General features: G+C 52.9%; 1 protein-coding gene across 3 annotated transcripts in view; it reads left to right on the top strand.

The window, feature by feature from the left end:
- The window catches only part of MROH1 (maestro heat like repeat family member 1), a 66,820-nt gene that overhangs the window by 25,817 nt on the left and 25,881 nt on the right, over positions 1-15,122 (top strand). For all 3 annotated transcript variants that reach the window (XM_089898428.1, XM_089898429.1, XM_022555282.3), the window contains exons 7-13: positions 237-388; positions 777-917; positions 1,164-1,256; positions 4,879-4,957; positions 5,187-5,300; positions 9,334-9,407; positions 10,822-10,944. In XM_089898428.1, the coding sequence (XP_089754554.1) occupies positions 237-388; positions 777-917; positions 1,164-1,256; positions 4,879-4,957; positions 5,187-5,300; positions 9,334-9,407; positions 10,822-10,944 (776 nt within the window). The remainder of the gene's footprint in view (positions 1-236; positions 389-776; positions 918-1,163; positions 1,257-4,878; positions 4,958-5,186; positions 5,301-9,333; positions 9,408-10,821; positions 10,945-15,122) is intronic.

The raw sequence follows: 15,122 nt of genomic DNA, 5'->3' as shown, positions 1-15,122 counted from the left end.
CGTCTTGACTCTTTGCATCTGCAAAGACCCTATTTCCGAGAAAGGTCACGTTCTGAGCTTCTGCGAAGCACGCGAGTTGGGGGACCCTTCACGCCCGCACAGCGCTTTGGTCCCGAGCTTGGCCGGGTGCTCTGGAGCGTGTCTCGCAGGCAGCATGGCATGTTAGAAGGGGCAGGTGTCGCGCGGAAGCTGTGTGGCCATGGGCCGGCCGCCGCTTACCGCGTGGGTCGCCACAGCTCTGCAGCGCTTTAGCGAGAGCACCCTGGAGTACCTGGCCGACCTGGACCAGGCCCCCGACCCCACGGTCAGGAAGGATGCCTTCGCCACTGACATCTTCAGCGCCTACGACATCCTCTTCCACCACTGGCTGCAGAGCCGGGAAGCCAAGGTATGTGTGGCCCGTAGGGACCTGTGGCCTCACCTAGCTGGCTTTCCTCTTCCACCCCCAGCCTGGAGGTACTGCTCCAGTCACCTGGGCCTCTTCTGGGGTCCTGCGGGTTCTCGGGTGTCGGGGGAGAGATCTGTCTACGTGTGCCCCTCCCTCCCCCGCCCCACAGGTCCTCACAGAGTAGGGCTAGTTTTCTGGGGCCCCAGCGCTGGAACTCTCCCTGCAGGCCCACTCCCTCCACCCCTTTAGGACCCCCGCTCGCGGTAACCCGGGTCTCCGAGTCCAGCTGTGGGGTCCTTGGGGAAGGGCTCTTTGCACATCTCTGCCCCGGGCTGACGGGCGTTGCCGGCCGGTCCGCACGCGAGCGCCTGTCCCTGTGTCCCCCCAGCTGCGGCTCGCTGTGGTGGAGGCCCTGGGGCCCATGAGCCACCTGCTGCCCAGCGAGAAGCTGGAGGAGCAGCTCCCCAAGCTGCTGCCTGGAGTCCTCGGCCTCTACAAGAAGCACGCCGAGACTGTCCACGTGTCCAGGGTGCGTTCAGGAGTTCAGCTGCAGGGGGCACGGGGTCAGGGGGAAGCCCTGGGGGCAGCCAGCCTCAGTGGGGGGCGCGGACAGGAGCCGGGAGCCAGGCCCACCTGGCCTTGCCGCGCGCCCCCTTCCCGGCCCTTCCCCACGAGCGAGCGCTGGGGTGGAGGGCTGGGAGACTCCCGCAGCCAGCAGGGGTGGGGCAGGGCCATGAGGAGGCCCTGACGGCCCCTCTCCTCCCTCCTCGAGCAGAGCCTGGGCCAGATCCTCGAGGCGGCAGCGAGTGTGGGCAGCCGCACGCTGGACGTCCAGCTTGACTCACTCCTGGCTGCCCTGCACGCTCAGGTGGGCTGGGGGCCCAGGGAGGGGTGGGAGCATGCTGGGAGGTGCCTGCTGAGGGTCAGGGAGCAGGAGGCGGGGCTGAAGCACCGTCTGCCCAGCGCTGGGGCTCGGGCCGCGCGACACAGCACAGCCCCGCCGTGCAGGGGCCGGAGCGGGCAGCCAGCAGGCCAGGGGCAGCTCTGGGGCCATCTGCACTGGCTGTGCGTCCCGAGGGCCCGGGCTCAGGTGGAGACCTGCTCCAGGGGTCTTGATGGCTCTGATGGAGAAAGGGCTTCGAGGAGGCTCCGCAGCCGTGCACACCCTGCCCCCCCCAGGTCAGATGAGGGGCATGGAGGTCACGGGGAGCTCTGGGGGGACGTTGCGTCCGTGGGACTTTCTGAGTGGGAGAGAAGAAGGCCGGAAAACTAGAGAGAGCGTGGGCAGGCGGCTCTGTGAGAAAGAGAAGCAGGGAGAGTGGACTTACTTCCTTGCTCCCCCCACCCCCTGGGGCATCTCTGGGCCTGCTCCACTCCCACATCTGCTGGGATGCCAGCCTGGCCCGCCGGCCTGAGCCCTCACCTGCCACACACACGGACGGCGCCCTGCGAGGGCCGGGGGTCGGGCTATGGTAGAGAGATTAAATAGTAATTTTAGTGTGTGAGCAATGGTAATGAACCTGAAAAACTGTATGAAGCGGATAGATTCCTAGAAAAATCTTAAAAATGTCAAAATTGGCAGAGAAGAAATAGAAAACTTGACTAAACCAGTAAAGAAATGGAAACAACATTCCAAGCCCTTCCTTTCTGAAAGCAAACCCAGGACCCACGTGGTTTGAAGGTTGCGTTCTTCCAAACTTTTGAGGGACAACTAATTTCCACCATACACAGGTGGGCTTGGAAATGAGAGAAGGATCCAGAGCTGCCTGATGGATTCTTTGAGGCTGGTCTTGATTCCAAATTCAAGTCAGGACCACACAGAAAAATCTAGGTCTACTACTGTGAGGCTAGATGTGAGGATCGTGTGCTCAGTGAAGGGAGTTGCCCCGCACTGCGCTCCCAGCACTGCGCCCTCAGCACTGCACCCTCACCACCGTTCCCTCAGCACTGAGCTCCCAGCACTGCGCTCCCAGTACACGAGGGGTGTAGGGCCCAGCCAGGGGGGCTGCACAGCGCTGAGGCCAGTCAGCTCACCTCATCATGGAACGAGATTCCCGAAAATATTCTCTGATATCAATCAATGCAGAAAAAGCTTTTGATAAAGTTCAACACCTATTTGTCACTAAAGCTCTTAGCAACCAGGATCAGAAAGGAACTTCTCTAACTTGATGAAGTTTAAATACCCAGACTCTCCGCGTACATCATAGTGAATGGGAGACAGGTACGTTTCCTCTAGTGTCAGGAGTAGGAAGGAGCCCCACTCTCAGTGTTAATGGGGAAAGGAACAGAAATGGGGGGAGTGAGGACCGACCTGTCGTTCATCTTCTCCCGGCCACCCACACTCCGTCCCGGTCCCCTCTTTGCCTTTCCCGAGGCCCCGAGCTCCTCTTAATACACTTAGCGATGGGTGGGTTGCCACTCGGGTCTCCCCAGCGAGAAGGCACAGGCCTGAGGGGGAGGGTTCGCTCTGTTCCGTTCCCTGCTGTCCCAGCACCGGTGTGTGTTACCCGTGAGCACTCAGTAGATGTTTGTTTTATGGATGGTTGATTTATTCATCCAGAAATGCACTCATATATGAACTGAGTCGGTTCACAAATACTAGAACTAAGTTCAGCAAGGTTGCCAGTTACAAGACCACCCTGTAAAAATCAGGAGCGTTCTTCTCCATCAGTAGTGACCAAGCACAAAAAAATGACCATTTACAACAGCAACAGAAACTTACCGTAAAGCATCTGGGAATTCACCTAACGAAGAATGCCTAAGATCTCTATGGAGAAAAAGTTTACAACTCTGAGAAAAAGTGAGAGATGCAGCACAGTGCCATTTACTTAGTATAAAAATGACTGTGTAAAACTATAAAAACAAACAATGATTACCTGTGGGGTGGGGGTGGGGCTTAGACGGGAAAATAAATATATAAAAGCTGAAAAGGCAGAAAAAATGTGATATTTCCTTCTCTTAGAGCTTTCCGTTCATGTCTTTTGTTTTTCTATTGGTTTTTAGAGTTTTTTTTCATATTGATCTGTAGCAGTTATTTATAGTCTCATATCACGTATGTATAAATGTTTCTACTTTGTCCGTTATCTGTGGCTCTGTTTATGGTTTTTTGTTTGTTTGTTTGTTTTGCGGTACGCGGGCCTCTCACTGCCGTGGCCTCTCCCATTGCGGAGCACAGGCTCCGGACGCGCAGGCTCAGCGGCCATGGCTCACGGGCCCAGCCGCTCCGCGGCATGTGGGATCCTCCCGCACTGGGGCACGAACCTGCGTCCCCTGCTTTGGCAGGCGGACTCTCAACCAATGCGCCATCAGGGAAGCCCTGTTTATGGTATTTTTTGCCATGCAAAATTATTTAGTTTTTGCACCATCATTTATTCATCTTTTATGTTACAGTTCAGCTTTTGCTATACTTGGAAAAGGCTTTCGAGTTCTGCAATTAACTTTTAGCTTCTCTCATTTTCCCCTATACTTTTACTGTTTAATCCGTCTGGAGTTTATCTTAGGGAGAGAGTGAGAATCTAGTGTCATCTTTTCTCCAGATGACTACCCATTTGCACTAGTTATCTATTGCCCTTTGACCGATCACCCCAAAACTTAGCACGTGAAAACAGCAGCGGTTTACTGCCTCCGAGCCACTGCGGAGTCCTGAGCAGCTCAGGCCCCCGCGTGGTCTCGGTCACGCATCTTCTGAAGGCTCCCCGGGGCGCGGGGGTTCTGCTTCCAAGCCGGCTCCCTGCTCCTGGGCTGCCTGAGTGGCTGAGCGAGCCCGGGAGCAGGTAGGAAGCCGCAGTGCCTTTTATGGCCAGGTTCGGTCTTTGCAGTGGAAGTGACAAGCAGCACCCTGGGGGCCTGGAGCAGAACCCGGCCGCCTGGCACTCACCTGGTCCTGCACTCACCGCTGGTCACTTCTCACCTTAGAGCCCTGTGCCCGGAGGCCCTGTGGGTGTCCTTTGTTGTGACCTTGAGGGGTTGAGTGGGGACTGGGGTGCCACCCAGAGCTCAGCCCCCAGTGAGTGTCACCCACTGAGGTGCAGTGGAGCCCACAGACACATGTGCCAACAGCCTCTGTTTTTACTTTTACTAGTGCAGCTCCTTTTTCTTTTACAATTTTGAACGAATGGACTCGAGGTATTTTGGTTTCCAGTGCTTTCTGCATTCTAGAGGTCCGCGGTTTCCAGCCCAGGATGTCATGCCCAGGAAAGCGGGAAAGTGTCTCCTTTCTCATCAGGGAATGTGTCTTGGGAGTTTGTTTTCCTGGCTGGTGGTGGGAGGGGTGGGGTGTAGACGGAGCCAGGACTCTTTTCCCTTGAGAGGGCCAACTGGAAGGTGTGGGCTGAGGTCCCCAGGGCGGTTCCAGGCACAGGCGAGGGGCTCCTGCACCCAGGTGAGAGAGCGCCTGAGGGACCTGCCCCTGGGCCCAGCATCGTCAGGGGATCTGTCCCTCCCGTGGCCTTGCTGGGCCCCCGTGACTGTGCCCTCTGTTCCCGGAGCAGATCTGCGTGCCCGTGGAGTCCTCGAGCCCTCTGGTGATGAGCAACCAGAAGGAGGTGCTGCGCTGCTTCACGGTGCTGGGTACGAGGCCAGCGGCCTGGCTGCTCTGGGGGGTGGGGGGGCCCTTTGTCTCATGTGCTGCCCGCCTGTGTCTCTGGGGAGCATACAGCCAAGGCCTGGCTGGGCCGCAGCCCCGAGCGTCCGGCCTCCCTGGCCGCCAGGCCTAGCTTGTCTTGGAGGTGCAGACAGCCAGCAGGGAGCAGAGGACAGCTCGTTACAAACAGTTCTTTGATGAGCGCTTGCCCTGCAGCCTGCTGCTCGCCTGACCGCCTGCTGGCCTTCCTGCTGCCCAAGCTGGACACCAGCAACGAGAGGACCCGTGTGGGCACCCTCCAGGTCGTGAGGCACATCATCAACTCGGCCGGTAAGTGCCCTTTGTGGCGCAGATGGAAAAGGCAGACATTGTCCAGCTTTTAGGTGAAAAGGAACATCTTGCTTTGAATTCTTTAAATATTTTCCCCAACTTTCTAGTTTGCAAAATTCCAAACTTTTTGAAAAGTTGCAGCAATAGTGCTCATCAGCCTCCCAGCAGGCGTCCATCGCTGACCTTTGCCCTTGACGGCTGGCTGTGGACGGTGGGACATGGTGCCCCTGACCCTGGGCCCGGCAGCTGCCACATGCCCGCCGGTCTGGTGGCTCAGTCCCGCTGCCCCGTCACACTGTCTGCCGCAGCTGCCCCTCAGCGTGGGGTCTGTGCACGGGCATATGTTGCCTAGTTGTGTCTTAGACGTGGACCTTTGAGAAGAGTTGAGGCCGGTTCTGTAGACAGTCCCTCAATTTCCGTGTGTCTGATGATTTCCTCACAATTGGATGGAAGAATTCGGGTTTCTTGCTTTTAAGGCTAATTTAATCAGCAATAGGCTTGAACGGTTTTCGCACTTAAGTCTGTTTTTTCCGGTGAGCTTGGTTGCTAAACAGTGGCCACGGCCGTGGGCCACGCCAGGCCTGCGGCCTGCTTCTGTACAGTCCTGAGCTGAGAGTGGTTTTCACATGGCAACGGGCTGTACAAGCAAGCGAAGGAGATGTGACGGAGACCGCTTGTGGCCCTGGAAGCCCAGGTGCTCTCTGCCTGACCCTCTATGACGAGCATGTGGGCCAGGTGGCACCCGTGGACTCGGCAGCTCTCGGGTTTGGGGAGTGAGGGGGCAGCGCTCGGCGGGCAGGGCCGGGCCCTGCCGTGAGCCCAGGAGCACGTGGCTGGTGGCTGCTGGGGAAGGGTGGTGCTGGGACAGAGAGCAAGGCCTCTCACCTGAGCCACAGCGCCCTCGGGAGCCCAGGTGCCCGCGGGCCTCGTCTGGGCCTCGGCCGGGCCTTCGCTTCCTCTCTGATCTGCTGTTCGTGGTCATTAGCGGCGCTGAACGTTTTTTACACGGTTCATGGTCATTAGTGGCGCTGAACGTTCTTTACGCGGTTTAGCCTCGCTTGCCTCTCCTTTGTTAATTCTTCTCTCACGATGATGTTCCAGGGTCACTTCGTATCCACTTGTCTTTCATTTTTTCCTTTAAGTTCTTTCTCTGGCCATAAGTGTATATATGTATATATGGTTAGGACTCGGTGCCCTCACTGCCCAGGCCCCTGGTTCAGCCCCTGCTCAGGGAACTAAGATCCTGCAAGCCACGCGGCGTGGCCAAAAGAAAGATGTTGTACATATAAAAAATGGAATGCTACTCGGCCATAAAAAGAATGAAATAATGCCATTGCAGCAACATGGATGGACCTAGAGATTATCATACTAAGTGAAGTACGTCAGGAAGAAGACATACAATATATCACTTTTATGTGGAACCTAAAATATGACAGAAATGAACTTATTTACAAAATAGAAACATACAGACAGAAAATTGTTACCAAAGGGGAAAACTGGGGGGAAGAGATAAATTAGGAGTTTGGGATTAACAGATACTACTATATATAAAATAGATAAACAACATACTCAGTATCTTGTAATAAACTATAATGGAAAACAATCTGAAAAAGAATAGATACATAGGGCTTCCCTGGTGGCACAGTGTTTAAGAACCCGCCTGCCAATGCAGGGGACACGGGTTCGAGCCCTGATCTGGGAAGATCCCACATGCCGTGGAGCAGCTGAGCCCGTGTGCCACAACTACTGAGCCTGCCCTCTAGAATCCACGAGCCACAACTACTGAGCCCACACACCTAGAGCCCGTGCTCCACAACAAGAGAAGCCACCACAATGAGAAACCCGCGCACCGCAGGGAAGGGTAGTCCCTGATCACCACAGCTAGAGAAAGCCTGCACACAGCAACGAATGCAATGCAGTCAAAAAAAAAAAAAAGAATAGATACGTTTATGTATAACTGGATCGCTTTGCTGAACACCAGCAACGCTGTAAGTAAACTCTACTTCATTAAAAAAGTAAAATTTTTAAAAATTATATATAGATAGATAGATGGATAGATGTAAATCTCGCCCTTTTGGGGGGCTTGGCCCTTGGTGGTTTCATTTGCGTGTTTACAATTGTGGTAGAATACACAGAACATAAAGTTTTCCGTGCTCATCGTAGGTGTGCGCTCAGCAGCGTTCAGTACATTCACACTCGCTGTGCAGCTGCCTCCAGGACGCTTTTCATCCTGCAAACCTGAAACTCTGTCCCCACTAAACAACACTCCCCACATTTCGGTCCCTTTTAAACCTCAGGTCTCCTGTGCTCTTTTCTTTCCCTTGTAATTTATCCGTGGAAGAGCCTAGGCCATTGGACCTGTGGAGTTTCACACGGTCAGCTTGGTGGGCTGTGTTCTCGAGGTGCAGACTGAGGTTCTCGTCCGTCCGGATTTCTTGCAAATTGGCAAGAACTCAGACTCCAGTCGAGTCCCTTTGGCAAGACTGTAGGGGGCACAGTGTGTACCGGGCGGCCTCGGCAGCACTGCCGCCCTCCGCCTGGGGCATGGATTGTGCTGCGCCGATTCGCTGGGTGCCGTGATGAAGAGACGCTCTTCACCTGCCTCAGCCATGCAGAAGTGTGGCTCATGTAGGAACTGCAGCCTCAGCTGTTGGCTCCTTTGTTTTGTCAGTTTTCAAGATAATACACTGGTCCCCTATCATCTTCTAAAGGTGACCATTGCTCTTTAAAAATATCAAAGGGACTCATGAATTCAAACATATTGGAGAAATTTCAGTTCATTGCAGTTATCACCATTATTTTTTAATTAACTTTTATTGGAGTATAGTTGATTTACAGTGTCATTTTAGATTCTGCTGTACAGCAAAGTGAATCAGCCGCATGTATCCGTATATCCCCTGTTTTTTAGATTATATTCCCATCTAGGTCACCACAGAGCACTGAGTAGAGTTCCCTGTGCTAGACAGTAGGTCCTTATTTGTTATCTATAGTTATTACCATTATTGGAGCTCAAATTGCGTCATCTCCGGGGAGTGGGGAGACTTCTTCAAGTTCGAGTCCTTTGATGATGAACTAAGCTCGTTGTGTATATTTCTTGCCCCAGACCTGGAATCAGCCATTCCAGGCTGTGAGGCCTCCAGTCCCCTGCGTGAGGTGGGATCATGACGCACCCCTCCCCTGGGGCTGTCCTTGGAATGACAGTGCCATCACTGTGCTCCCAGTCTCTGTTTTCATTTAAAAACTTGTTTTTGGCCACACCACGTGGCTTGCAGGATCTTAGTTCCCGACCAGGGATCAAACCCGGGCCCTCGGCAGTGAGAGCGCAGAGTCCTGACCACTGGTCCACCAGGGGGGTCCCTCTTTGTTTTTATTTTTATTAATCTCACGACCACTTCTTGGTATTCACTTTTTACCCCCATTTAAATGTCAGAATGCGACTTCCCTGGCGGCCCAGTGGTGAGGACTCCGTACTCTCACTGCCGAGGGCCCGGGTTCGATCCCTGGTCGGGAACTAAGATCCCACGTGCGGCGTGGTGCGGCCCCCACCCCTGAAAAAACTAAAATAAATAAATACCAGGAAAGGAAGGGTTATACAGCTGGTTCTCAAAGTGGGGTCCTCAGCGCCAGCTCACCTGGGAATGTGTGAAAAGTGAACGCCTGAGCCCACCTGGGCCTGCAGGTTGGAGTGGGGAGAGGGGACAGCGGCTGGTGGTGCTTAACGAGCCTGCTGTGATTCTGATGCCCCAGGAGACCCCCTGACCCTTGCACTTGAACTGGGATACCTGCTCAGCCCGCTCTTTCTCTGCTGCCCTAAACTACAAACCTCCTAGCGTTTTAATTGGGTGAAATAATGTTATTTGCTGAAAAAGGTCATCTCCCCCTCCCGCCCACCGGAGAGAAATGGGTGGACCTGTGCGTATGCGGCACCCCCCCTCCTGCCACGTGGAGGGCCACACTGAGGCCAGAACCCCGGCAGTGTGGCCTTGGGCCCTGTGGTGGGGGGCGGCCTGAGCCATCTCTCTGTTTCCCGCAGCTGCGCAGATGGAAGTCAAGCAACCCTTTATTCTCTCCTCCATGAAGCTTCCTCTTCTGGACAACAACAGCAAGGTAGGTCAGCGGGCAGCCCTGGCTCCGCCGTGAGCAGCTGCGGGCAGTGTGGTCACCACGGACCCGGCAGCCACCTCTCAGCCAGGCCAGACCTCAGTGGGCGCGTGCAGGCCTGGGCATCTGGGACCAAGTATGAAGTTAGGAAGTGGTCCCCAAAACCACCCGGGGGTTCAATCGTTCTCTAGAAGAACCCCCAGACTCACAAGAGTCGTCATACCCACGTTATGGTTTATTACACCAAAAAGACACAGGCTAACATCGGCCACAGAAGAGGCACGAGGGGCAGGAGGCCCAGGAGGGTCTGAAGTCGGAGCCCCGCTGTCCTCTCCCTGTGGAGCCGTGGGCAGCCTGGGCTCCCTGGCAGTGCTGTGCCGGCTGCCCCCCAGGGAAGCCCCCAGCCTTGTGTCAGGGGTCTCTGTCAGTCCTCCGTCGTGGAGACCTCAGAGTCCAGCCCCTCCTGGCCCGAAGCCTCCACCCTCAACCATCAGGTGGTTAGGTGATTCAGCGTGGCCGAAGCCTCAGGGAAGCGAGGACCCGGGGCTCAGGTGGGACATCCAAGGCCTTGGGGGCGACGCCCAGAGCCGGGGGCAGGGCTGCTCCTCCCTCCTGGGCGCAGCAGGGCCCCTCGGCTCTGTCCTGGGGCTGCCCCAGCCTTTGTGCTCATCCTGGGGCCCTGTTCTTTGGGACCTTCTGTGAGAGTTTCAGAAGCTACTGAAATGGACCCCAAACCACCTGCATCTGTTTCAGGGCCCCCGTGCCCTGGGTCACCCCCAAGGGGCCGCACCTTGTGCCTCCAACAGTGTCAGTGGCCAGACGCACTCAGCCTGAGCGGCCCTCGTGCTACCACATCGCTCACTCCCTCCAGACCTGTCAGCCCCACGGTCCCTCAGGACACACGTGTAGCTGGGGGCACAGGGCAGCGATGTGCGACCTGAGATCCGGGGGAGGAGAGGCGTCACCGGGACACAGGGAAGGGTCCCCAGGGAGGGGCATCGGGCGGGGGGGCGCCAGCCCCGGGAAGAGGGTGCTGCTTCCGGCCGCGACGGCCCAGCCATTTCTTGGAGCCGCCAGACAGAGTTATCGAAGGGGCTGGACAGCAGGGCACTCAGAACTCTCAGGAGTGTTTGGGTGACAAGTGCAGACCCAGGGGCCTTGCCCAGGAGGGCAAAACGGGGTTGGGAGATGCCCAAGGAGGCGCCGGGAGGGGAGGGGCTGCGGGAAAGAGGAGGAAGAGGCCTTCCCCTGGGGGTGTGGGCGTGGCCGCAGGCTGGCCTTCGTAGCAGGCGTCTGGGGAGAAGGTGGGGGCAGGTGCAGGCGCAGGCAGAGGGAAGGGTGAGATTCCACCGCCCAGCTGGGCCGGCGTGCTGTCCGGCGCTCCTCTGAGGCCCTTGCCGCTCTCCCTTGGTCCGGGCAGGTGAAGCGGGCCGTGGTGCAGGTGATCAGTGCCATGGCCCATCACGGCTACCTGGAGCAGCCTGGAGGCGAGGCCATGATCGAGTACATCGTGCAGCAGTGCGCGCTGCCCCCCGAGGCGGAGGTAAGGGCGCGGCCTCACCCTCCTGCTCCTGGGCCCCTGATTCCCCACCTCCGTCGGGGGCGTCGTCACATGTGCCAGTGATTTGTCTTACTGCTGAGTAGCATTCTGTGGTACGGACGTGCCAGTCTGTTCTCCACTCTCTAGAGGAAGGAGACTCCAGTTGTTTGCAGTGTGGCAGTTATGAAAAAAGCCACTGTGACCGTGTGGGTACAGGTTTCTGTGGGAACATGCGTTTGTATGCCTGGGTAAGCGCGAATGGAAGGTGTGCATTTAATTTCATAAGAAATTTCCAAACGGTTTTCTGAAGCGGCTGCGCCATCTCATGGCCCCAGCAGCAGCGGCTGAGAGGCCCTGTGGGCGCTTGCAGGCTCGGGTCCAGGCTGTTTGTTTCTCAAGCTGTCCTGATGGGCTGGCATCTCACCAACGACCAATGTGTGCCATCCCTATGTCTTCCTTAAGTGTCTGTTCACAGCTTTTGCCTATTCTTGAGTTGTTTACTTTCCTATTATTGAGTACAGAGTGTTCTTTATATATTTCGGATGCAAGTCCTTTATCAGATTTATGGCTTGTAAATATTTTCTGACAAGTCTGTTGCGTCATACTTATCTTTTTATTTTCTTCAAAAGGTGGATATTTTAATATTTTAGAAGTCCACTTTATCAGGTTTTTATTTATAGCTCTTGCTTTTGGTGTTCTAGCTAGTAAATCCTCTCTTAACCCAAGGTCACAAAGATGTCCTCCTATGTTTTCTTCTAGAAGTTTTAACTTCGAGGTTTTACATATAGATTTGTGATCCATTTTGAGTTAATATTGTTTAATGTGAGGTGTGGTTGTTGTTAAGGCTCATTATTTTGCACGTGGATGTCCAGTTGTCCTAGCACCATCTGCTGAAAAGACTCTTCTTTCCACGTGGACGAGTTGCCTTTGCATCTTTGTCAAAATCAAGTGACTGTGGACTCTGTTTTGCTCCACTGATCTGCGTCTGTCCTTTTGTCGGGACCACACTGTCTTGCCTGAAGCTTTACAGTAAATTCTGGAGCAAAGTAGCATGAGTCCTCTAACTTCAGTCTTCTTTTCTAATTCGTTTGGCTATTATAGTTCCTTCACTTATCCATATAAATTTTAGAATCATCTTGTTGATTTCTACAAAAATAAACCTTTTAGAATTTTATTTGTTGGTTTATTTATTTGTTTTTATTTTTGGCTGCATTGGATCTTCATTGCTGCACGCGGGCTTTCTCTAGTTGCGGCGAGCGGGGGCTACTCTTCGTTGCAGTGCGTGGGCTTCTCATTGCAGTGGCTTCTCTTGTTGCAGAGCATGGGCTCTAGGCGCGCGGGCTTCAGTAGTTGTGGCGCACGGGCTCAGGAGTTGTGGCTCACAGGCTCTAAAGCGCAGGCTCTGTAGTTGTGGCACACAGGCTTAGTTGCTCCGCGGCATGTGGGATCTTCCCGGACCAGGGCTCGAACCCGTGTCCCCTGCATTGGCAGGCGGATTCTTAACCACTGTGCCGCCACGGAAGCCCACCTATTATAATTTTGACTGGGATTGTGTTGAATCTGTAGACTCTTTGGGAAGAATTGATATCTTTTGACAAATTGATGTTGTTTTCCCATCTATGAAAATGGTGCATTACATTTACTTAGGTCATCTTTGATTTCTTTCGTCAGTACTTCGTAATTTTAAGCATATAGATTCTGCACATATTTTGTTAGATTTGCAACTATGGTTTTAGTGCTATTGTAGTAGTATAGTTTTGTTAATTTCAGTTTCCAATTGTTCATTGCTAGTGTGTAGAAATACAGTTGATTTTTACATATTGACCTTGTGTCCCGTGGCCTTACTTTTTATAGATTCTTTGAGATCTTCTACATGGAGCGTCATGTTTTCCAATAGACAGCTCAGTCTTCCTTTCCAATCAGAATGCCTTCTTTTTCTGGCCTTATTGCCTCGGTTAGAGTCTCCATTACAATGCCGGATACAAGTGATGAGTGCGGACGCCCGTACCTTGCTTCCGTTCTAAGGGGAACACCTTCAGTCTTTTAATAGCCAAGATTCTGCTTTCAATTCTTCTCAATTTGAAATGGACATAAGTGATTGCTTTTTAGGTATTGAATTCCTTGCAGTGCCAAGATAAACCACACTTGGTCATGATTTATAATGCTTTTAATATATTGCTGGATTGGATTTCCTGATACTTTGTTGAGAGATTTTGTACCTCTTCAAGAGTGTTATTGGCCTGTACTTTGCTGTAATGTCTCTCTCTGGTGATCCTTCATTAGGTGAGTTTGGACGTGTCCCCTCCTCTTCTAACTTATGGAAGAGTTTGTGAAGATTTGGTATTTTTTCCTTAAATCTTTGCTAGAATCCCTCAGTGGAACTACATAGGCCTGGAGGTTTCTTTGTTGAAAAGCTTTTAACCATGAATTGTTTACTAGACAAAGAACTATTTAGGTTATCTGTTTTCTTGAGTAAGCTTTGATGGTTTGTCTCTGGGTAAAGGGTCCTAAGACCACCTACATGCTTGGTGGTTCACTAGAAGGACTTGTAGGACTCAGAGGTAACTGTACTCGTAGCTAAAATCCATGTGCAGGTTTCCTGTGTGCTCCCAGGAGGGGCCACACAGGGCACACTCCCTCCTGCATCAGAGAGGTGCAGCCCAGGGAAGCCCATCTGACAGCCTGAGTCACGGCTGTCACTGGAGGTGGGCACCTTCTGCCACAGCCAGCAAAATGCCAGCCTCCCGGGGGAGCCCGTGTTCGCTGCTCAGGCAGCCAGAACAGCCTTACTTCTCACTTGGGGAAGTTTCAAAAGATGAGCTCCCGGATGTAAAGTGTTTCAGGTGCTGTGGACAGAATTACCATATGATCCGGCAATTCCACTTCTGGGTATTTACCCAAAAGAAATGAAAGCGGGATCTTGAAGAGATACTTGCACGCCCATGTTTGTAGCAGCGTCATTCACGATAGCCAAGAGGTAGAAGCAGCCCAAGTGTCCATCAAGGGATGACTGGGTAAACACGGTCTGCTCTATCTATATAGTAGAATGTTACTCAACCTTAAAAAGGAAGGAGATTTGGACACATGTTACAACATGTGTAAACTTTGATAACTTGCTGATTAAAGTTTTCCCTACTAGTTTTAGCATCAGTTGTTCATTTTCTAACTCCATTAATTTTCTATACTTATTTTTTTGCCCTTCTGTTGTAACAAAGAGCTTTTTGCTAGTTTTTTTTTTTTTTTTTTTTTTTTTGCGGTACACGGGCCTCTCACTGTTGTGGCCTCTCCCGTTGCAGACCACAGGCTCCGGATGCGCAGGCCCAGCGGCATATGGGATCTTCCCGGACCGGGGCACGAACCCGTGTCCCCTGCATCGGCAGGCGGACTCTCACCCACTGCGCCACCAGGGAAGCCCCGGCTTTTTGCTGTTTTTATGTTCATATATAATATCTCAGTGTGGATTTATGGGTTACTCTTCCATGCATTTCTGTCGTTGGTTTTGGTGGTCAAATTGTTCTGAGTTTGGCCTGTGGGAGCCCCCGTGGAGCGGGCTCCTGTGTCCTTGAGGCAAGGCGCGTCTCCATCATTTTTTGAGTTGAGCCTTTCCTTGTTTTCTGGCACAAGAAGATGTTCCAGGCTCACCTGACCTGTCCTTACCCCTAGCTCTGTGGACACTTTCCAGAGGAGCTCTTTTTCTCTTTTATTTCTGGGGGGAATTAGTCTCCTTTATCTCTTTAATTTTTTCTTGTTCTCCATTTTCCTCTCTCGTTCCGGCACTTCTGTTACCTGAATGTTGCACTTTAATATCTTTCTTCTTCATTTCCCTGAAGTCTTCAATCTGTTCTTCCACGTCAGTGATTTCTTTCTTAACTATTTCACTATTAATTTCTTGAATCACATTCTGTGTTTAACTGTTACACTCTTTCACATGCTTTTCTTGTTCTTGGTTCATATTAATATTTTCCCACCGATAGTATTTTTCAGCTTAAGTTGATGTTCTTGGTCTGTGGGTCCCAGTAGTTGTGCCTTTGTTGGGCTTTGTATGTGTCCTCAGTGTTCACTCTTGGGTAGTTTGCGGTTTCCGTGTGGATTCTTTATTAACCCAAAGTTTCTTTTAGGGTGTTTGAAGTTTTCTAGGTGGCTCGCTTTCCGTGGCTGCTGTGGGTTTGTAATTTTATTGC

Source organism: Delphinapterus leucas, chromosome 17, assembly GCF_059928025.1.
Source record: "Delphinapterus leucas isolate spDelLeu-1000000601 "Yukka" chromosome 17, BTC_Dleu_Yukka2, whole genome shotgun sequence".
Classification (NCBI taxonomy): Eukaryota; Metazoa; Chordata; class Mammalia; order Artiodactyla; family Monodontidae; genus Delphinapterus; species Delphinapterus leucas.
This window is presented reverse-complemented; position numbering and strand designations above follow the sequence as displayed.